This window comes from Melanostigma gelatinosum, assembly GCF_949748355.1.
Source record: "Melanostigma gelatinosum genome assembly, chromosome: 22".
Taxonomy (NCBI): domain Eukaryota; kingdom Metazoa; phylum Chordata; class Actinopteri; order Perciformes; family Zoarcidae; genus Melanostigma; species Melanostigma gelatinosum.
In genome coordinates this window covers 6,477,143-6,500,698 of record NC_136655.1, presented here as the reverse complement: position 1 = coordinate 6,500,698, position 23,556 = coordinate 6,477,143, and the positions used below count along the sequence as shown (strand labels likewise).

Below are 23,556 nucleotides of genomic sequence, written 5' to 3'. Positions count from 1 at the left end.
GACAAAACACACTTCCCATTCTCATTTAACTTGTCCAAGGAACATATCCCTGCAATCTCCACCGTGCCGTCAGGATGAGCTTCCAATAATGTAATTAGTGTTACAATAACAAAGAGAGGGATGTGATTTATTGCACGGATTAGCTTCAGTCCTCTGCAAGGACACAACGTCTGCGCAGTGTTGGAATCAAACAGGTGGTCCAAGTCCTCTCAAGGTTTATTTTGGCAGCGAGTTGATCTCAATTTGTTGAATTCAATTCAAAGCGCAGATGAAATGGTAGAACATCTACAATGGAAACAAACATGTAAAAAGGGAATCACCGAAACTCGAGCCAAACTTGCACCAGGTTTTACTCGCGTCACAAAACAAGCATGACGTTGTTCTTCATAATTATACGTATCAAATGGTTGCGTTACCTCATCAAAACACTCATTTCAAATTTCATTTCAAAGCAGATATCGTCAAGTAGTGATTTCTTTACACTGCATTTCAAACAAAGACTCAGGGTGACACAGGCTCCAGCAGTGACTTACCCATCATGTTGAAAAGGCTGTGCGGCGCAAACTGTCTGGGCATTTTCTGTACCGCTTCCTTATAAACAGACAGCGCCTCCTGAAGTAGGGGGAAACAGTGCAGTTTTTGCTTTGCGTCAGCGTAATAAAGACGAGGGACTTCAATATTAAATGGTTGAGCTTTGAGTCCGAACCTCCTGCTGGCCCTGTTCATGGAGCAGTTTTCCCAGGTTGTACAGGCAGCTGGTGACGGAGCTCTTGTGGGCGTGGGGGTCCTTCAAGTTCTCATCTGGAATGTCGGCACAAGTCAGAAAGGTGCGTTTGGCCTCCTCCGGGTTGCCCTGGTTCATCAGGATGATGCCTGTGTTCAAGTAGGCCGCTGTGAGGAGGAGGGGAAATGAATTAAACGGCACAACATGCCAATGCAATTTCAAACCACAGGATTAGAACCGGCTGTCACTCACACAGATGAACAATACAATCCCAACAAATAAATAAAGTCATTTCTGATGTTAAACGAAAAAACTCTGATTCATTCACACATCCAGTCGGGGAAGATGGACATGCAGTAATAATGCAGCAGAAGGGAGACAGTACAGAGCTCAAACGCAGATTAAATTACTGGAAATTAAATTCAATTATTAGAAAAGTGAGCGAGAAATTGAAATAAATGACGCTGAAAAAGAAGATGACGCGAAGGACGAAGTGAAGATAACTTATCAAGTTGAAAAAGCATTCTGGAACCTGCCCTGTCCTCTCTCATAAAAATTGTCCTTGGTACAGTAAGAGACGAACCCTCATCTCGCATGCGGGCACTCAAGTGTGAGATTGAATCTCATCATTTCACCGTCAAGCTGAAATAGCCTGAATATGGCCCTCCAAATGAGTATGTGGAAAAAGAACAGCTTAGTCAGCACTCAAATTGGACCATGATGGTGATCCAATAATGGCCCTTGGCTCACATCTGGTTAATCAATGAGAGAGAAAATCGAATCGCTGATAACTCCTTCCCCTGATCTCAACCACAGCCACAAATTGACTTATTTGTAGTTTACTTACATGCCAGTGTTGGCCGACTCCCAATTGCCAGTTTGTAATAATGCAGTGCTTCAGAAAAACGCTCATTCTCCTGCAGCAGCAAGCCACTAAAAGACACAAAGAAATGCAAAAAATGTGACACATTTTACAAAGGCATTAACGGCATCACCTAAGATTTGTCTTGGTGTTTTAAATCTGTGAAGGTTTTACCCAAAATGACAGCATGTCAAAGTGATGAGGGGACTTTGGATGAAAGCTGAGAAATAAAACAACCAAAACTAGAGCAGCTACTGTGTCATTTACCCAATATACCAGAGCATGGCCCCCAATATACCCATATATCCATAATATTGAAATTGCACCTCAGCTTCAAAGAATAAAAAAACACCGTGCATAAGTTTTCACTTTTCCCGATGTTGCGTTGCCAGCTTCCTGACACCCGTAACTTGAGAGGGAATAGAGAAGTAGGGAGAAAAACATGGGTCTGCGATGAGGTTTTGGCACCTTTAACACCCTGTGTTCCAGGATTGGAGGCGCCCCCCCCCCCCCCCCCCCCACACACACACACACACTCGCCCCGCAAACCAAGGCAGCAGAAGGTACAAAGCGCCACCATGGACACACAAGGTTATTTCCTATTGCATCACACTGAGCTCTGAGTCTCACTTCTTTTCCTCATGTGTTGGATCTATTTTTGCTGTCTTTAAGATCTGTCTGTTACTCTCTCTCTCTTTCAGTATGCCGTTTCCCTTTCTCCCTTCCGCCTTTCTTGTTCTGCCGCTGCAATCTCAAGCGATGGATGGGAGGAATCGGAACCCGTTTTGTTTCAGGACTTTGCAAACAGGAGGACGGGGGAAGCAGGCGTAAACACTCACAGGTTATACAGCATGTCGGCCATGTTCCCTCGGTGGTGCAGAGCGTTTCTGTACGCCTTCTCCGCCTCCGCCATCTTGCCCTGGTTCTTTAGTACGTTCCCCAAGTTTCCCCAGGCTACAGGAGACATGTGTCAGTCAAACGTTGCACTTTCAGAGCGCAAATACACAACGTTGGTATTCATTTTAAAAGTCTTGTTGCCGTCAAACTTGTTGAAATAAAAATAACAAAGCAAATTATAATAGAATAAATGAATCAAGTGACAAATATACGCAAACGTTTCCCAAGCAGAGATGTTAGGATGTATTCAATTGAACAATTGTGTGTTTTGTTGCTTATTTACATTTCTAAATCCCTTTTGAATTGTTCTATGAACTCCATCTATTATGTTTGTCAATTGAAAAGATAATTTCACACGCCAAAATAAGGTCCCATGGTTGTCCCCTTAAAGGGGCGGGACTTTGATACCCATCCCTAATGAGGGCCGCCGCCCATCTCTTACCTTTAGCAGGATTCACACTAATCCCAGACTTGTAGAGATTCTCCTCGTTGCTCCAGTCCCTGTTTCGTTGAACAGTTCTGAGTCCATTCAGCAGCACTAGTCCCGCACAGAGACACAACATGAAGGCCTTGCAGCCTCTAGTCCTCAGTCTGACGTACAAGTTTCTTGCACCAGCAGCAACCAGTAAACAAAAGCCTATACTGGGGATGTACAGGACCCTCTCTGCAATAACAAAACCTACATAAAAGAACAGGTTTGTGGCTGGGATGAAAGGCAATGAGACGATCCCTAATGATAATAGTACGAGGTTTTCTGTGGGGGGCAGGGACGTCCGTGGAGGGAAGTGGTGGACTCCAGCTGACCCGTTCAGGGTGGTCTTTGGTGGCCCCTGGTCTGTGTTATGGTTTGTGTCAGGGGCATAGTAACCATTCCCATTGGTGATTGATTTCCCATCAGTGACATAGGCTTTCCCATTGGTCTCCTTGGAGGTGGAGGTGCGGCCGCGGAGGCCAAACAAACTCAGGAGGACAAATCCACCATAAAAGGCAACAGTGTGAAGGTTCCTCCAGTCGGCCAAGGACCTGACCAAGGGCACAGCGTCCATGGACCAATCGAAACTGAGCTTGTCGGGGCAGAGGAGCAGCCAGGCGTTGGCGACCGGCAGGTGAAGGAACGTTAGCGTTCGAGTGAGAAAATGTGGCGAGTCGGCCGCAGGGTTGTCAGAGTTGGAGAAGTTGGGAGGCTTATTACCCATCCAGTAGAGGCGAGCAGACAGCAGGATCACTCCCCAGGAAGCCAGGACGCCGAGACTCAGCAAAACACTGACGTTCTTTTTCTGCAAAGAGAGGAGCGAGTTAAAGAAGTCATGCTAAAGGAAAACACCTAAATCAACATTTTAGTCCAGAAGAGCTCAGTCAAAGCCGCAATGTTTTGTCAGCATTCCAAAGCTATTTCAACAACTGTCACGGTCCTGATGAGAGCTGAATCAGAGCAACAACGGTCCTATAAATGTATTAGGGGTCACTGTCGACAACAAGTTATTAAGAAGGATGTTTCAGTCCTTCGGTATGAGCTTTTAGGGTTTGATTTATAAAGCCACCTTTTGAAATAAAGAAAAAGCTTGTAAATGTATGATCCCACTGTCCCCTATAGGAAGAGAAACCGTGTAACGCAATCTCTGGAATGTTTTTGATAGCTTCCTGGGGCATAGACCACACTCGCGTACAATTATACAGTTCTTTGAAAAACAACTAGCATACTTCTTAAAATCAAAATCCATCACAGCCAGAAACAACACAGCTCGGCTTACATTAAAATAGTGAAACACAACATTCGTGCTGATGAAAGACACAGTGGGATTTGGACAGCTGGGCGCTGTCATGGGTCAGCCACAATGTGACTATTTACATTAAGAAGTAATCATTTTTTAATGGGATATGTGATGTTCATGATATTGAATTTCACGTTTGGTTTCCCAATAAATTGTGTGTAAAAAGTGAAGAGCCACATAGAATAAGAGAAATAAATCAACATACTTCCACAAAGATGCGAAGTAAAGATTATTACTCCAACTTCTGACCTGGTTGAGGTCAACTTTGAAGTTCATTTGAAGCACGAGGGGATTTCTCTTTAAGACTTTCCTTGTTGCCTGTCAGGGTTGCAGTGAGTGTGACTGCTAATCAGCTTAAGACTTATTGTGTTGGTATGTACTGTAGATGCTGTTTGCATCTCATAAGAGCATTAATTCTGCAGCATGATCACTATTAGGTCCTCTGGCACGCAACACCTTTATTAAACCAACTGGCACACGCAACCGGTTGTCACTTTGATGTCCTCCAATGTCTTCCACAACTCAAAGTGTTGATCCAGTGTAGGCCGACTTTTCTTTTTATCTCCGAATTGAGTTTACTCTACTACAGTAATAATTTACGCTCTCTGTATAATCCGCACTGAATGAATCGCACAATAGGCAGATAATAGCTACACAGAGCACAAAGAACAAGCTTTCATTTGTCTCATTAATAAACTTTTGAGAGAAAATACTCCCCTCTCGTACAATGAGCATGCTGGAGTAAGACCGTGCCCGCTTTCAGGAACCATGATGGAAAACAACAAGTTAAGCAGAACAAACCCATGTTCGGATTAGCATAAGAGGTTTAGCGCTGATTCCCGTGACCAACTGGCTCCAGCTGATTTCTGCATATCTCAAATGGAAAAAGCATGTTCCCTCATGAGGTTAGCCGAGGGAGGCAGTGTAGACACAGCTAGTCACAGAAAGCCACTTGTCGATGGAGAGATGGAATAGGGCCAGTTCCAGGAGTTCAACATTTCGGATGAGCGGTGGGAAAGTGAGAGTGGAAAAATAATTGGATATTGATTTGCATACTGAAAGGCAGTAAACAAAGGATAAGAGAAAGGATAAGAGAGAGTGCTTCTTACACAAAGGAGGGGGGGGCTTATTGATGGATAGACCACATTGCCTATCAAGGGAGGAAACTGTCTGAGAAATCCAATTCTGCTTGGCATCAGAAGATGAGCCAATTGCAGCAAGAGAGTCATTTGTGGCATTCAGGTGAATGAGCTTCATTTAACCCCTCGCTGCCTTGTCTATTTCTAAATCGTTCCTTCAACTGATTTCCCGATCGATCGCACAACTCACACCTGCAAGCATGCGACGAAGGAGGCTGGATCTCTTGTGTGATTTTTAGAAGCAACACATTGATGAACCAGGACTGAAGTGAAAGGATTGCTGGTTCAGTAGAGTCTTCTGTCGTCGGTTGAAAATAGCTCTTCAATAACCCAACAACTGAATAATTCCATACTAAACTACAGCCTATAATTGCTGCAAAAAGTCCTTTAACCTCTCTTCTGAACTGTTGATTCATTGACTTCCCCAACAATTCCAGCTTACATTGTCATTTCATGGTCGGAGGATTATTGGCAGAGCATTATTCTGACTAATACAGCTCTTAAAATGAACTGGCTTTGTGATTTAGTGGTGATTTAAAACTATAAGAATATTGTCTACATAAATCATAAAATGGGCACCTACAGCTCTCACAGGTATCAATGAATCTGCTCTTGTAATCAAGTTTGAAAATTAACTAAACTCTAGAATCTAGATATTTCTTGGACCTCTCTCCTGGTGCACTCTCTGACTCCTGGCAGGAGAAGCACAGGTGGAACTAATCACATGAACGATGACCCTGCTCTCCGGAGCTAATTAAGGTTACGAGTCACACCTGTGTTTGACGAGCCAGACTTCTACAACAAGGGAGGACTATCCTGCTCCTACATCTCGTAAGTAAAAAGAAAAATCGGACAAATTCATGATCGCCACTTCCTTCTTTTTTTTTACACCAGCCAAATATGATCAGGAAGATTTTTTGGCTTCAACAAGTCAAATTGAAGGATTTTTTATATTATATTTCCTTATTTGTGGCCATTGTAACTATGGCATGTGCTAAAACAAAGCCTGGCAAAAAATGTATCATATGGCAAGTTGTCCCGGACTGAAATCCAAACGCAGTTCGCCACAATAGCTACTTCCAAGCGGGTACTTTCTGTATGTACTTTCAGGTTGTTTCTGATTTGACTGATTTCAGCTTTACTGTAACTTAAATCCCTGGGAACACGTTTTTGCTGTGATTGATTTGCCTTCATGTGATCTGTGTGTGTCCATAGAGGACGGCTGGCATACGCAACATCCCGCTCGCTCCAATCCTTTGAACCTTCATATCTCCTCCACTTTGGATCCTCATTTGGAAATTCAGCGTTCATTCCTGTGTTTTTCCCCCGACTACTTTTTATTCCACTTTCAGTTTATTATCCACTTTTTTTCCTGAATTAACCCATCTCTCGTTCTCTCCGTCGCTCTCTTTCCGCACATAAACACGCAGTATTAAGCTCCCAAGCCTTCATCTTATAACGGTGCCATTCATTACTAGCTCTCGTTTTATTAATCCCAGAAGTGTGTGGTCCGCCTGTTGACACTGTAGCGTGCAGAGTGTTTAAAAACACGCCTGAAGAAACAGCGGGATGCGGCTGAGTTCATACGCGCACTGTTAAAAGCTGCTGTGGACTGACGCAGGACAGCAGGGGATCAATCTTCCGGACTTTTCTTGTTAAAGTCATTTCCAATTCGAACCGCCCGTAACTCTTTCCAGCACACAGGGCTGATCATGCGTGGGACTTTCTACCACTTGTTTAAGAAAATTAGATCAAGATCTTGTTATGTTCCAAAATCTATTTAGAAAATGTTACGATTTCTTGTATTTCCAAAATATAGATAAAACGAAACAACAAATATGCCAACCATAAAGTCGAATTCCCTACGCTACTGATTACGACTAAAACATTATTTAAATATAAAAAAGGTGTATTTTTCTTGCGTTCAAATTGAGGTGGGGGCCACATCCCCCTGGAGCAATTCTTTCTCACTGACATGTGCATGGAAAGGCCTTCAAAGTGCTGGACACACCGTGTTTGCACAGCACACATCAAGCCGTGCTCATATTTGATGCATCACCAGTGGCGTGTTAAATTGGGACGAAAGGTACAATGAGGCATGCATCCAGTTCTTTTTCCAACTCTCTAATGTGTACCGGATTCTGCTGACTTGGTGCAACTCACCCAAGTCATCAGACAGCAGCATTGGCTGGCATTGAGAGGGCTGACTTTGATAGAGTGACCTAATTACCCCATTAGTTCTATCCATGAAAGCCCCGCTGCTGCTGGCAGAGGGGACTGTAATGAGACGGGTCACAGGTTGAAGCCTCGCGTGCTGTCCACCAAGACAGTCGATGAAAGCGGAGGGCGCCGGTGGTGTTAACTTGACATCTAAAGAGCTTCCTTGTTTGACTAATTTAGGGACATCACTGTGTAAAGGGTTGCACGACGACATGGGGATCCTTGATCAAATGTCATACAGCTTTGTTCGTTTTGTTGTAATTACTAATTTGTGCTATTGAGGATAATTATCTTAAAATATCGTTCCAGGTTCAAGAATACAACGGGTCTCATGAAAGAACCAGTGTCTTGGCTAAGATCACAAACCCGATCTTTTTTTGTCTTGGTGTCAGTGTTGGCAAGTTTTTTGCATTTATAACAGTTTGTGTGAGATATGTTTAGGATAAGAAATAAGACAATGCTCTTGCCAAAAAAGTCTGACCATTCCCTATTTTTGGCATTCCGGTGTGACCACGAATGCAAGCTAAATAAAGAGCATGCGGCAGAACGTGCAACAGAGGGCATCATTTCACAGCTGAATGCTTTTCCTTCGAGATAATTGGGACAACATCCCTCAAAACAGTCAGCTGGTTACGCTGAACTTAATTTTGCGATTCCTGCAGCGCTCATTGAGGCAAACGGGGAGGAGGAGTAGGCACCACTTTAAGAACACAACAAAATCCCTCTAATGCCCATGTGCCTCAAGTCAGATGACAATCTAAAAAGCGTGGCGTATGGAGGATTATTTGAGGAACTATGTTCCACACCTTTTGATTTAGTGCTTTCAACACAGGGTCTAATCACTGGCCTTTTGTTATTCTGTCAAGTAAATGCTTGAAAACATCTTTCAACGAAATCAATCTTGCCTGCCAAAGTTCCACAGTTCACCTCGGGCTTAGCAGAGAGATGTGACCCTCCCTAATACTAACAAAAGCAAACTGTTTCCCTGGACCTGTCTGAAGCCTGGAGCCTCATTCATCAACCTGTTTGTTTTAGCCACTGACAAACTGGAGTGGAAAAGAACAATGTTCTTCTGATCCTGGCATGTGAGACTCATTCTGCCTTCTCGATAGGCTGCAGTGCTAACGCCACACCTTTCTTTGTCTCCATCTAACACTCCCTCCGTTCTACCTCGTCTCATTTCAAATCTCATCGCAGTCTGATTGGAGAGTTAATAGGATGGGAAATGGAGTGCCGGCCAAAGCGAAGCGCATCTGTCTCCTGCTCTCTCCACGGCAGCTGATTTACTTATTGTGTGTGTATTTTGCTTCATTGTGGAAGAAATGGGACATTTTTTTTTATTTATACCATCAAATTCAATGGCTGGCTACTGACAGTGTGCCTCAGTGGCAGAGGGTGACACAGCAGACGCCATGGTCGTCCATTCCCAAAGTGCTTTTAGGGCACAGTAGGTGACAAAGACCCAAGAGCAGATAAAGGACAGGAAGTGAGGGAATAATTTCCCTCCCCTTCTCTTATTCTCTCTCCCTTTTGTGTTCCCATGCGTCCTTTAGACGTCTGGCTCATAATCGAGGAAACGATTGCCCCCGTTGCTGGCCCCCCGGCACATAACGAGCTCCCTGCCAAGATAGCTGTGACCGGGGCAATAGAGGAGGGCATTGCCAGAGTGATAAACGAGCCAGATGTGCTGGAGGCAGCAGTGGGGCGCTGGGGGATTGGCACCGGGACCTGACAGGCTGGCACAGGGATGTCAGCCAGGCCTATTGTGTCTGGACAGAGAGGCGGAGGCTGCTGCTGATATCCCTGCTCTCCTGTGTGATAAACACATGGGGAAATGGGGTTTTTCATAATGGCTTCTGACAAGCACTGAGGGTGATGAAATCTTTTAGACCGTAATGCAACAGACTGGAAAAAAGTGCTGGATGTCTCTCTCAGGTTGGGCTCTGTCTCAACTCTCTTTGTTTTACACAGTGCCAGACCAAAACAATGTAAATGCCTCATGATACAATACAATCCTGACAAATACTGCATTTTAAGAGGGTTTGACATTTTAGTCCATTTTGATTTTTTTCAATATTTCTGTTTTTTATCATTTAAATTGAGATGGTGTCCAAGATATGGGCAATTAAACCCCACTGTCTCATCTGTGGGTCAGTTAGTACAACTCCATCATATCTGACATCTTGATCTTCAGTTGCACAGTTGAGAACTGGTGCTCCTCCTCTGGCGATTGACTTTGCCAGATTAAAAAAACATTCAGGAGGCAAGAGATTGATTGAGAAGTGGAAAATAGGTCCCATTTTCTTTTGTACTCTACATTCTCCCTCTTTCTGGCAATCCAGATCAAATATTTGTCTGCTTCATCATCCGCAAAAGAGTTACATAGCTCTAACAAATGACTGGGTACAATTTGGAAGACAAGGGTTGTTTTGGATAGTCTTGCAGTTGTGTAAGCACACACACACATATGCGTGAGTCGGCTAGCACAGAGAAGAAAAAACATAACTCCCTCTTTCTCCCCTCTCTGATCGCTCTGGCCCGCTCAATAATAACAGTTGTGAGTTATCATTCTACCAGAAACGGGAGAAGCTGCCCCAACAGGTACGGTAAAGCCTCACATAGTTGAAGGTAGAACGTGTTTTCATTTGGAGGCTGGCGGTGTAAAGATTGGCACGCTAAAGTCTGTTCTGGGCTGTCGTTTGCATGCACCAGAAAAGTTCCATAGGACATTTGTGATGAGCTATGCAAGGTTACATCACAAACCTGGCTATAAAAAACAAAGGTAGTTATAGATGATATATAAAAAGACTCCCATGCACACACACACCATTGAGAGCCAGACTGTCCTTGCTCAGTAAACCCAAGGGGACTTTTTATTGCGCTAGTTATGCATTTTACGAGCGCCATCATGTTTGCTGAGGAGCAGTTTCTCTCATCAAATGTAGAGTGCCTCTGAGAGGAGCGTTTCCAGTCTCATCCCCATAACCAGATGAGCCACTGCGTCAAGGTTGTCCTCCTCGGACAACTTGAGTTTGAAGGGGAAGAAGAACAGTGTGTGTACATTGTTTGTGCAGCTTACTTGACAAGTGGAAAAAAAAACATTTGCCAGAGTAGGCAGTGTTATTGTTTTTCTGCACCTTATACTGAACAAAAGAAAAAAACTCGTCCTGAAAATAGCTTTTCCTGTGCTACATGCTGTTTTTTTTCCCCCTTGAAACAAACATAATAAGGCCGAGACCCTCGTCTGAATTCCGTTGCATTAATGTGCATCTATTTACTGCAGCAAGCTGAAGTTGGTGGCAGCGTTGCGAGGAAGTGGGAAACTTCCCCTGTGCACAGAGTTCCTTCCTGTTTAGCAGATGACAAATGACAATGGCTTACTTTTCATGCACCAACTGTGCGGTTCGCATCGGCAAAACAGCTTTCCTAATTACACTGCTAATGAAAAGCAAACAGCATGCACACACACAACTCAATCTACCATACAGGAACCATAACAGCTGGCTGGATGAGGAATGCCTCTGGGGGACTGAAGAGGAAACCGGTGGGGACGGCAAGAGCCGGTGAACACGCCGGCCCCTGTGGCATGCATGGCGTGCATTAATTTACCTTTCCGAGCAGGAGGAGAAGCGCCTGGCGCAACCGGAGTCTCTGGAACACGAAGAGGTCGTACACGACCGACACGGCCAGCACCGTCACCCCCTGCTCCTTCCACAGCATGCTGGCTGCCGCACACCACAGGCTGCCCAGCATCCAGCCCCAGCACCAGCTGACCGAGCTGCCGGCGCATCGCCTGGTCGGAAAAGTCCCACGTGGGTCCCTGCGAAGTCCACAGTGCCTCGCATAGCAGAGGAGAGACAGCAAAAAGAACAGCGCGGCGCCGACGTCCGCCCTCCCAACCACGCCGGCGACCGCTTCGGTGTGAACCGGGTGAGAGGCAAAAAGTAGGCCGGCCAGCAGGCTCCACAGTCCTCCGCCGAGAAGCGGGCGACTGAAGGCCGTGAAGAGGGCGGTGACCAGCCCGTGCAGCACCACGTTCAGCAGGTGGTAGCCCCAGGGACGCAGGGCATGCAGGGTGTAGTTGAGGCGGAAGGAGAGGGTGCAGAGCGGACGGTAGGACTTGTGGCTGCCGCTGTGAGTGAGCAGGGTGCCCCAGAAGTCGTCAGACAGGATGTTGGTCCACGGAGTCTCAGGAAGAAGGTCCTGGTTGGTCTTAATGGCTCGGCTAAAGGAGCAGAAAAATAGAATCTTAATGAACCATTGGCCTCATATGGAATAATATGTTTTCCACATTGCTGATGATCCAGTCATGAGTGAAATTTAAGACAAATGCAATGAGGACACCAAATGCACATGAATGACATTACAGCTTTAATTTTGAAATGCTACATCAGAATGTCCTGGTTCCGTCTGAGTGACACCTTGAGGGGGTCTGCTACTAACCTGAAGTGAAATTATTTTGTAACTATGCACCATTTGCTCGAAAATCTAATCTGAAATTAGATAAATTTGTAATTGTAAAATTGAATTAACGGGCCACAGAGTGTGTGATTAAATGCACAGACGTGTGCATTGTTGCTCTCTCGCACACTCGCAGCATGTACATATGTCACAGGTACCTCTGCGCGCGCGCACACACACACACACACACACACACACACACACACACACACACACACACACACACACACACACACACACACACACTCACTCACTCAGGTGGTTTCACACCCCCGAGGCTGCTGTGTATTCTCATAATTAGGGGATCATTACTGGGGACAAGCTTGTTCGTGTACACTCACAGGCTGCAACAAATGAGCTTCACCACATGCAGAGTGATGGATGGCAGCTACAACAACTCTGAGTCGGATGGGAGAATCCCCCACAAGATCCAGTATTATAAATATAATGGAAGATAAAGCTGTCATAGATACCCACGAAAAAAACCAACAATAAAAGGTTTCCAAGATTTGATCACACTGGCCTAATAACAATCTTCTTTTCTCAGGACTTGATTACCATCAGCGTTGTTTCTGTCCAGAGAGGGAAAAGACAGCGACACGGGGGCCAGCCGAGGACTTCCTTTGTCTGGAGATTGCAACTTAGTGCTGAGTGCATAAAGAAGAGGGAGGGCGAGATCGAGCTGCCAGCCTGCACCCCAGCATGAGAGCAGCAAAGGTAGAAAGGGAAAGACTGACACCGCGGAAAAAAATATAAATCACACGAATCGGGTGTTAAAGTTGCTCAATGTGTTAATCCTAATTTAAATGTGATTTCCTTCAACAGCCCTTTCATCACATGAGCTGTTGTAAATTCCCTCATTTCCCAGGATTGTTCTTTGAAAGTGTGCTTCTCAGGCTCTGAGTTGCAACAAGCCAAAGGGGAACTCTCCCTCGTCTGATGTTCCTAAGGAACCGATGCATTACATCATCCAGTTTTTTTTTCTGTAATTTCACAGTGAGCTATTATTCACGAAACGTTTTACAGTCCCAGTACAGTGCGGAGTACAATATGACGACGGGGGGGACTCGGGGATATAAGAGCAATAAACATATCTTGGAATGTAAAGATTATCAACATTGAACGTTTTATTAATGCCGTATTTACAATAATTGTCCTGAGAGACGACAGCAATCTCACATTGCAACGCCGACTCAGCCTTAAAAATGCACATGAAACATTTTGATTCATTACTGAAGCAGAATAACCAGCAAGTCCACCATTTGTGGCCATGTTTTTCCCACTTTCCAGTGTCCCCCGAGGTAATAACGGCACACTATCAAATCCAAAACATGGCTCGATTCACCCTCACCCGGCTCCCTCACGTCCCCTGGTTTGCCTTGGATCTCAATGCTCTCTGCTTATAAATAATTGAAATATTCAAATCAGCGCCAGCCACTCATCTCCCTCCCTGTTCCTGCCCGGCACTGGAGGATGAAAAGAATGCATCGGCCATGAGGGGAATGGGTTGAAAGTACTGGTTGTTTGTGTGTGTGTGTGTGTTCCATTGTGGCTATAAGGGCTGAAGAAATAAATGGCGACATGCATGGAGCCTGTCTTTGTGTTTGTGAGTGTGTGCACATGCGTGTGTGACAGTAGAGCCTGTGCTGACGGCTTCATTGAGGCCCGTCGCTGCAGCGGTGCAGATAAAGTGGTCTCCCGTAGTGATTGCTCTTACAGAGGGGGGTCTTTTGTATTCAGCCACCGTATGTGGGGCAGGCAGGCTGCGGGGCACTCTATTCACACTCCTCAAAGTACAGGACGGGTTAGGTCTTTTCAATTTTCTTCTTTTATTTTTCTGTGGCGGGGGAGGTGAAATCGGGACGGATTTCCATCAGGGGCTGAAAAGAGAGATTTTTTTTTTTTAGGACCATTTGTGGGTGAGGTCTTCTTTCACCTGTCCACTGCTTTTAGTGACGAGAAAATTGGCTGTCTTTCAGTGTTTGGCTATGTTTCTTTTCAAAATGCAAATGAAGCACTCCACCACCTCCCCAACAGTGATCTCACCACCAGTGATTTGCTTTTTCAAGTGCTGTGGCTGCCTACAGGCACACACTCTGCCTCTTGTTGGAACCTACAGTGCCTAAATATACATTGAACGTTCAAAATATAAGGGAACGACTGACATTTTCTCCAACCTGATTAGATGAAGCGAAAGCCATTCTTCATTAGTATAATACATCAGTCCCAAAGGAGATGTGGACAAAGAGAGGAAGAGGTTTTTTTTTAAAGATAACTAGATGATTTAGGGTGGATCGGAAATGATTGCATCTCCTAAAAATACAGCTAAGGTGGAAAAGATCTGTCGGGATAATATCCTAATTCAACATTTACAGTTCCTATGCTTAGCACAAGGGAATAAAGTGCACAGGGTTATGGGTTAAGTATTTTCACCAACATTAACTGTTGGTCAGATTATCAGAAGGTGTATGTATCAGTGGCTACTTCTGGTAAAATAGGTGTCTTCAGAGTTTCCTTGCTGAAAATCTTAATATTTAAAGGTGCACATAGTGGAGTTTTCTCACCAAAATGCATTGCATGCATCAGTGAGATCTAACAAATGTGAGTGCATCTTACATTTACAAAGTCAATTTTAATCATTTGCATTTTTGTTTTTTCTATATTTGTTGCCACACTTCTTTGCGCATCTTTGCCACCAATCGACAATCAGCAGAAAAGTGAGAAAAGAGGAATGTGTCTTGCACCGCCCACGTTTTCGGGACAAGCTACTTGTGGTGAAAAAAAGCCCCATGGCACGTTTTTCAATGAAACAAGAGTACATTCACAGAGCTACGTCAATATGACCACATAATGTAAGCTATTCTCAACAACTACTCCCAAATAATATCAATATTTATTGTGGAAATTCAATTCGACTGCATCCTATAAAAATTGTTGTTTTTGTAATTGCATCTGTGTTAAGTTCAGTTTACAGATTTCTGCACAAACACGCACAGCTCTACACTAAAGTACATTACTCCCTGTGGTCAGCCTCAACAAACCCGCCTTTAGTTTCAATAGTTTTGTGCACCAATAGAACAGCAATACTAACTAACTGCATCACAAAACACTGCACTTAAGTCTGTTTTAAATATTTGGGCTCTGGTCCAGCCTGTCTGTCTGCTGCATGTGCTCTAATAAACATCTGCAGTATAAACTGCCATCGCCTAACGTAATCAGGACTGGCTGAATTACACCCTTTAGTAGCAGAGTGCATCCTCCGGCTCCCTGACAGCAGTAATGAGATGGATTAGCCAATCATCCTAAAAACAGCGCTACTAATGGATACTGAGCTAGACATGCCAAGGATATCATCACCTCTTTGTTCGTTTTTTCCCCCCCCTGTTGACATTACTCCTTTCTTTCTTTCCACGCCTCCATCCATTCTTTTATCTTAATTTGCAATACCTATGAAGTTAATATCATTTCATCAATCCATTTTCCCTCCCTAATTTATTAGCGTTACTTTCTTCCTTTCTGCTCCTTCATCCTTTTCATCTCTACGCTCCCTGATGATTAAGACTCTGTGAGGCGAGAAGTCCTCCGTACTGAAGGGACAACAAATCCATATCGCAGCAGCACCGAGGTAAAATGTGTTGAGGTGGAGCCACTAAAGAGCGCCATGATTACAGAGCTGCCACCTTTTATGAACAAGTTAAATCTGCCGGGATCACCGCGAATTTACACCCATTTTGTTCCGAAATGGTAAAGAGTCACAGACGACTTCTCAGACACAGAGTTAAAGGGCCATAGAGCTGCAACATCCCCATTTCGATTCCAGTCGGGAATCCTTTCATGTTTCCTTTACTGTCACTGCTGCAAAAATAACAGACAACAAATCAAGTCAATTTACATTCTCTAGTTTCAGCTTCTCTAACATGAGGATTTGCTGGTTTTCTGTGTTTTATATCATTGCAAACGGAATCTTTTTTGATTTTTTTTTTTACTGTTGGTCAGACAAAAGAAGACGACTGTCGACTTCCCTCTGGGCTTTAGAAAAAAATGTTTTCTCAAGTTTTCTCGACCCAAAAAGATAATGCAGACAAATACAACAAGAAATTGAAGTAATTTAAAACCAGTAGACTCCCTGTTCTTCCTAGTTCATCCCTGCTAATCTGTATAAATTATGCTTCCAATGACTTGTCCTGATTAAGCCAGGAACAAATGCTCGTTACAAATCGATTGTAGACGGCACGTTTTTTCGAACTTCTCAAAACAATTTTGCATTGGAAGAGGAGTCTCTCATCGCATCCATTACCAATTATTGATTTCACCATCGTCATTGTCGATTCTGTCTCCCCAGCAGGAGCAGGGAGATGACGGGGCAGTGTATTAAAGATGGATGGCGAGAGTGTATGTGTGGGTGGGTTGCAGGGTCCAGATCACCTCTGTGTTAATCCAAACCTAACAGGATTAGAAAGCGATCATGGAGATTCTGAGATTTACACGAGGGTCAGGGGTCAACGAGTAATCTCATTTCAAAGGTTGTGTGTATGTGCATTCCAGGTGCTTATAGATTGACCACGATATGCGATCTATACGAAGCGGTCCATGTGGTGCTGGAGTTGGAAGGAAAGCACAGGGTCGTGCCTTTGTTCCCGGCGAACGCCACAGCTGGTTGAGGATAAAAAAAATCCCATAAACTTCCGCTCAATGGTCACTGCAGCGGGGAGCGTATTGTACTGCACCACACGAGGCAAGTGAACACGTGGGGATCTATCCTCGAAGTATCTACCCATCCATCACGGCGCGAGGTGGAACGATCATGCGTAAAAAGCCGCTGTACGCCCACCGGCTGGGCCTGAGCGGTTCATTCATTGGCTGATAATCAGCTTCTATAATCCTGCCAGTACGTGGCCACAGCATGGATGAAAGAGTAAGCTGAGCTCTGTCTTTCTGATTTCACGTCCTCATCAATATTCCTCCGACCTTTAATTAATAGAGATACCGTTCCTCTATAAATGTTCTTCTCCTCACTAAATGGTTACGCTGCAGAGGCCGACGGTACGCAGGGATGTCGATCAAATAGTTCCTTTTTTTTAGCAGCTCTTTGTTTCTGTTTCGTTTGTATATGTGTTGGCTGAAAGGGTCAGGAAGTGAGCATTAAGGGTGTGTTCAAACATCATACGTCAGCCACACCACTGGCAGAACAATGCCCCCCCCACCCCCACCCACCCACCATGAGTGGCACCGCCGCAGCTTTCCCACACTCAGTCCCACGCCATGGCACGAATATGGAAGGAGAGGAAAAATGCATGAATGTCCAGATAGCATTCATAAACCTCTGTCATACTGCCAGTGGCCTAGTTGTGAAAGATTTATCCTCAACCATGCAGTTTCTTCCTTTTGCCGGTGCCTAAGACGAAATTTGACAGATTTTATGCCCTGCTCAGATGGAATTATTAGTTTCTTTCCGTCACCTGACATGCGTGAACAGTGATAAACCGCTGCTGGATAGTGTTCAGCATAGCTGGGCACTGATGATGTGGGGGGGAAAAAAAGGACAAATCTGGCATTATTTTCATCTCTTTCATGTAAGTATTACTGAAAATAAACCTGAGACACGGAGGATGCAACTCACTTTGTATTCAAGGCAGTAACCTACATTTTATCTGTGCTCAGTTCACTGGATCTATCTTTTCATTGATTAAAAATAGCCCATCCTGCAGCTCCCAGCGTTTTTTTCCCAAGGGTGCAGAATAACCAGCCAGAAGTTGGTTGGAATGAAAGGCCAGTTAAATGACTTATTTTAACTCTCCATGCAGAAAGTGGATTGAAAGCACAGCCAACTACACAAAGCAGTCTATTTGAAATGTTCTATTCCTTTCTTTCTCAAACGGCAAAGCTGAATATTTGCAGTTATTTTCATTTTTGTTCAGACACAAATACAATGTTTCTACTCGATAACAGACTGAGGATAATTACGAACAAAGTTTCACTCACATCAATATTTTTCCAAATAAGTAATATAAGTATCCATGAATTTTAAGCAAAATAACACACTTAGCTTCTCCTCATCACTGAAGTCCAGCTGTTTTAGCGTCATCATCAAGCTGAGCCCAACAATCAACTGATACCTGAGATGAAGATAGAGTCTCTTCTACATCCTCAGTCTGCCCGAGCAGCCAATCAGGAGAAACGATTTCTTCCGGCGGCTTCAAAGAGGCTGAAACAGTCTGAGCTAAGCGTCAGGAAGTTGTCTGTCTCTCTCTTCTGTCAAGCCAAGGACTCGCTTTCATGTCCACCGTGAAGCCGGTTTCCTGATTAGAAGAACAACTAACTCCAAATATAGACCAGAGTCAACTCATTGTACTTAACCTGAATAGAATAGACCATTACTTGAAACATTCTGATTGATAAAACATTCATATTAATGTCCTTTTTTATGCTTCATAAGTGAGTATCAAACGTTGTCTCACCCACCATCTCTGTTTTCATGATATTAGTTTGGAAAGCATCAGCTGGGAGGCAGTTGGAAGCCACACAGTGCATAATCTCATGACTGCTAGAGATAGATATTGTAGATTTATAAATTAGACATGGTTAAACTTCCATCAGCACTCGAAATTGGAAATGAGTGCCAGAACGGCAATCTGAAGCAGGAAACCCAAGGACAGCACAGACATTTTTGCATGTTCATCATTTCAGGTCCAAACTTCTAGCGATTCAAAGTTGCGAACCCAATTATCGAGAGTGCAACTCCTTCATCTATTCTTCAGCAGATTGATCCCGGAGTCTTTATCTCCATCTGAGTGAGTGATTGATTGCTTCCCCATTAGCTGGTTGCACAAAATAGAGGCGATCTAACAACAATGCCACCGCTGCCACCTCAGCGGAAAAAAAGGAGGCAGAGCCCACCGCAGCGTCCCCTGAGTGATGGTGTCAATAAAAGGCAGTGATGAATCCTCCGCCGGAGGGGAAAGCAGGGGGAAGGCTGTATGGGAAATCAATGGTTAATAAAACGAATGCTCTCTCCACAGGGGATAAATACATCAGATGCAGTGAAAGGAAAGACCGGGTTGGGAATCGAGGGGTCAAAACTCGGGCCTCAAAAAAGCCGCGTAAATAAATCAAGTATTTACATGATGAACATGAAAACGTAATGCACAAATGCAGATGCACAAGAAGCCTTTGTAAAAGCAGACCTGCCACTCGAGCATTTGCATCATTAAAAAAAAAAAAAGCAATATGTGTGAATGTAATTTAATTGAAAAACACTTGAGAGGGAGGTCTGGGGAGTGTAAAGCTCATTTCAGTTCAAAAGCAAATTACAGGTTCACACCTCCGTGAACACCCCGAAGACCACCAGGAGAGTCTTTGGAAAAAAGCTTCGAATCCAGTTTTGTTCCTGCCTTACACGTTAAAATAGGAGCTCTTACTGTGAAATTCAGAGGTATTTAAAAAAAATGCCTCACCCAATAAATGTGCCATATGCCTACAGTGTGTGCCCAACAGCATTCACAGTGAGAAGCACATTTAAATGAGCAAATATCCAGGAGCACTGGATGCTGCGTTTTTTAAAGGGTTTGTAAATTCCTTGGCTCCCCCAACACATCCAGCTATCAGTGAAACAGTGGCCAACTTTAACACCCTCCATCCAACCCAACGGAGAGGTCCAACCAGAAAGCAACCTCCAGCGTGTTACAAGGAAACAAACGAGCAGCCAATCAGTCTGTCCAAATTCCGCATCCAGTATGGTCCCGACAGTTGTTTACACTGTCTGACTGTGGACGGGTAATTAGGGTGGCCTCCCTGAGTCGCCTGCATCCACAGTGATACATGTGACGCCTGATTAAAAACAGTTCTCTGACTGCGCCAAACAATACATAAATCACAGCTGTGTGCAGGCTGACGACGGGATTTAAAATGCCAGACAGATGTCGCTGCTGCAGATACAGCATAGTTCCATCGGCGAGAATATATGCAAATTCATGCTATTTTGCTGGTATCTTAATTTGCTGCTTTACACTATAAACTATAAAATGCAGAAATGCTCAACAGGGCTGTGACTTTCCGTGCAAAATTCCAACAAACATTTGAATGAGGGGGAAATTAAGATGTTCATTCTGCAATTAACTGTTTGATTCCTCTCTGAATAAGGGACACGCAATAGTTTAGAATAAATGGAATCGGTGATATTTTTGGAATTTACAACATGGGATTGTTAAAATAAATGTGCGTGCCGGAATACTTGAATACTATATAACCTCTTACATGGCTGTGTCAGAAATCTCTCCCTTGTTCACTCATTCACTATACTCTCTCCATAATGGACAGTCAATAGTGAGCAGTACATTTCTGAGACTTACGTCACATCATTTTGATGAGGTGTCGAGCAAGTGCTATGAAAAGTTACAACTAGAGTTGTAATTGTAATGGGCTCTATAAAATGTCGAATATTTTTTGTTCCAGAAAATAAGTTTCGAGGGCACAAAACTGCATATTTCTCACACTCAGAAATCATACACTTGTATAAATAGATGACAGAAACGTATAGTAGGAAATAGGGAGGTATTCAGACACAGCCATAGATTCAGATAAGGCTACATGCATTTGAATTAATTGAAACTGTTGCTTCTAATTCATTAAAATGAGCCATCTTCCTGTCAAAGTATTCTCCAGAGGTCACTATTACACCTCCAGTGGCATGACTACTTTACTATCACCAGCATGTGATCATGTATGTATTCCAGCACCAGGTACAACCCCTATTCCCCTTTTCCCTTACCTCCTTAATGCATCTTACCTTCTGCTTCTACAATCAATTCCGCTGGCCTAGTCCCAGCAAAGCTGCGGGTGTTGGCACAGTGACCTATAAAAACGTGCACCTCCAGCCACCTACGCTCAACATTATGGAAGCCCCACGCCCTCACTTGAATTAAAATGGGCGACTTGGAACACCGAGGACTAATGCGTTGACTGGCATTGATTTTTTTTTCCTCTACAGGGAATAGATGCATGTTGATGTGTCCTTAAGAGTCACGGCTCAGAAAAGGCCGCCAATGTTCTCGGGTCACTTTTCACCTTACTCCAGCGGTATAATTAGCATGAACACATATTCCAATTTACTCACACCCTCGCAGAGCACCAGGTGTGGACACGCTGCATCAACAATACCCACCAGTACCCTAACCCAGAGGGTTGCAGGCACACTATTTACTGGAATCAACAGCATGGCAGACTTTGGCAATGTCTAGCTGGGTCTACTGTCCCTTGCCAAGGAAAGTGGTTCCTTTTCTCCATTCTGAACAAAATAAAATCTGTGCACCAAAATCCTGAAAACTTGGAACTTGAAGTATTGAACTTGTGTGTACCCCCTGACTCTTTTTCTGCATGTGAAATAGCACACCGGAATAAATAGTTAACTGAGGAGTACTTTTACTGAAGGCTCATCAAATGTGGATATGAAGAGTCCATATTTCACGTCTGTTCCGTGGAGACCAAACTTCTGTTTAAAGTTCTGCGTTCCTTTTGAGAAACTGGATCAGTTTTGATCTGCGGCGGAGATTATAACGAGGACGACTTTAATTGCTGATGACAAATCACGGAGCCAGTGGAGGATCTGAGTGTTGCGGCGCTGCCAAGGAGGGAGCAGCTGGAGGAACAACGCGGCATTCTGTTTCTGCTCAAAAGCCTTCTGTCTCTGATAAGAAAAAAAAAAACTTTAATCCTCCACCAGAATTGGTTTGTAATCTGATCACATTTTTTTTCCTTTTTTAAATGCGGCAATTTTGAGAATGTAGAGGATTTGTGTATTTACGTTGTATGTAAAGAATGGGTATGAGTGCCGAAAACAGTGTCGCACTCGGGAGCAGCGAGGCTTCTTTGTGCTTTAACACTCTTCAGTGGTCAGATTCACATGCAGCGTTTGTAATGGCCAAGTACGCTGCACTAACAGGCCGTACAGCACTGTATCCAATCCGGAATAGGCCCTCCTTTCTTCTGCCGTGACCAGTTGTCACATTCCAGCATTAGCCAGAGAGAAACTGTAGCTATAGAGGGGTACCGCAGGGGCCAACCCAAACCAAATCTGTCTTCTTTTCAAGGATCTGTGCTAATTATCTCAGATCTTTTCACATTCTGATCTGTGATCTGTTGAACACGGCTGGTACAACGAAACCGTTTGCCTGAACTCGACTCTCACATTGGAACCAATGAAGTCGAACCCCATCCATTTGACCCTTAACTTAGGACAAAGCAAAAGTTGGCTAAAGTGTTTCGAAGGTACTTTAAGTCGAGCCACGTTTCCAGTCAGCTCTGAAACACGTTAGCAACACAATAATTCTACCAATGGTCCAAAGGCAAGTATGAATTATGAGACAAACAGAATCCAGTGCAATAACTAAATATGTCAGATGCAATTCCCTGTAGGAGGTATAATATATTCCAAGTTTGTCAGACTGTCAGCAGGGGTTCCAAAATATATGGCCATGTTTAAAATGCTGCAGGAAACTGCATTATGAAACCATAAAACGCATCATGTAACATCATAAAAGTACCATATTCCCCTCTGAGATGGACTGGAGGGACAAGCAGACACGATGTCATCCTACGACGTCATGACATTTGTATTGCAGACTAGGTTACAAGGGATTGTAGCCAAGCCTTTTGTTATTCAACACATAATTCACAGCTATAGAGAGCAGTGATGAAAGGAACACTTCCACAACATTTCCACAGTTTACAAATACTGACATGAGGCTATGCTTAAAGAAAATATTTAGCTTAGCTTAGCATTGACTGGAAACAGTGGGACATGGCTAGCCTGGCTCTGTCTGAGGGTTACAACTCGGACATATCATGTGTGTTTCGGATGTGCAGGTAGATTGTGTTAGTTTTAGCAGTTTCTCTCTGTTTCCAGTCTTTGTGCTGAGCTAAGTTAGCCAGCTACTGGTGGTGGCTTCAAAAATGAGCGTACGGTCGTGAGAGTGGTGTCAATCTACTCAGCTAACTCTCGGGATGAAACAGAATAAGAGTATTTCCGGAAATGTCAAACTTTTGCTACAACTGTAAAACAAGAACAGATGAGGCCATCGCTCAAGTAAATAAAAGATAGCATCCATTTCCATGTCTTTGTGAGTAAGGGACAGGATAGGTCATTCCACTTTACAGACAGGCATCTATCCTGTCAGCAACAGGGATGTCACATGGCTTGTTTCTTGTGCTGATAACGATAACAGTGAATAGATGCTGCTGGTCAATGCAGTAAAAAAACAGGGAGGCCACAGAGTGTAGATGAAATTGCCGTTGCCAGCCGCCTTGGTAATGGATTGACTGGATGTGGTATCACGGTAATGAGCGAGCCTTGGGGGGGGAAAGTGTCTGAGTGGTTTTTTTTGATGAAATGCACCCAGCGAGGTGGATGAGCCGGTGACCTTTAATCTATCTGCTCGCCATGGCTACAGTAGAGATACCAATCTACAATAGGACAGTGCCTTCGGA

The 23,556-nt window shown here is 44.0% G+C and overlaps 1 protein-coding gene across 1 annotated transcript in view; it reads right to left on the bottom strand.

Annotated features, from left to right (window-relative positions):
- Window positions 1-23,556, bottom strand: part of LOC306795733 (protein O-mannosyl-transferase TMTC2-like) — a 43,520-nt gene that overhangs the window by 10,389 nt on the left and 9,575 nt on the right. Inside the window, exons 2-7 of the mRNA XM_079294335.1 lie at window positions 11,224-11,839; window positions 2,926-3,760; window positions 2,426-2,540; window positions 1,572-1,657; window positions 707-891; window positions 534-612 (exon numbers count right to left, since the gene is read on the bottom strand). Of these exons, the coding sequence (XP_079150461.1) occupies window positions 534-612; window positions 707-891; window positions 1,572-1,657; window positions 2,426-2,540; window positions 2,926-3,760; window positions 11,224-11,839 (1,916 nt within the window). The remainder of the gene's footprint in view (window positions 1-533; window positions 613-706; window positions 892-1,571; window positions 1,658-2,425; window positions 2,541-2,925; window positions 3,761-11,223; window positions 11,840-23,556) is intronic.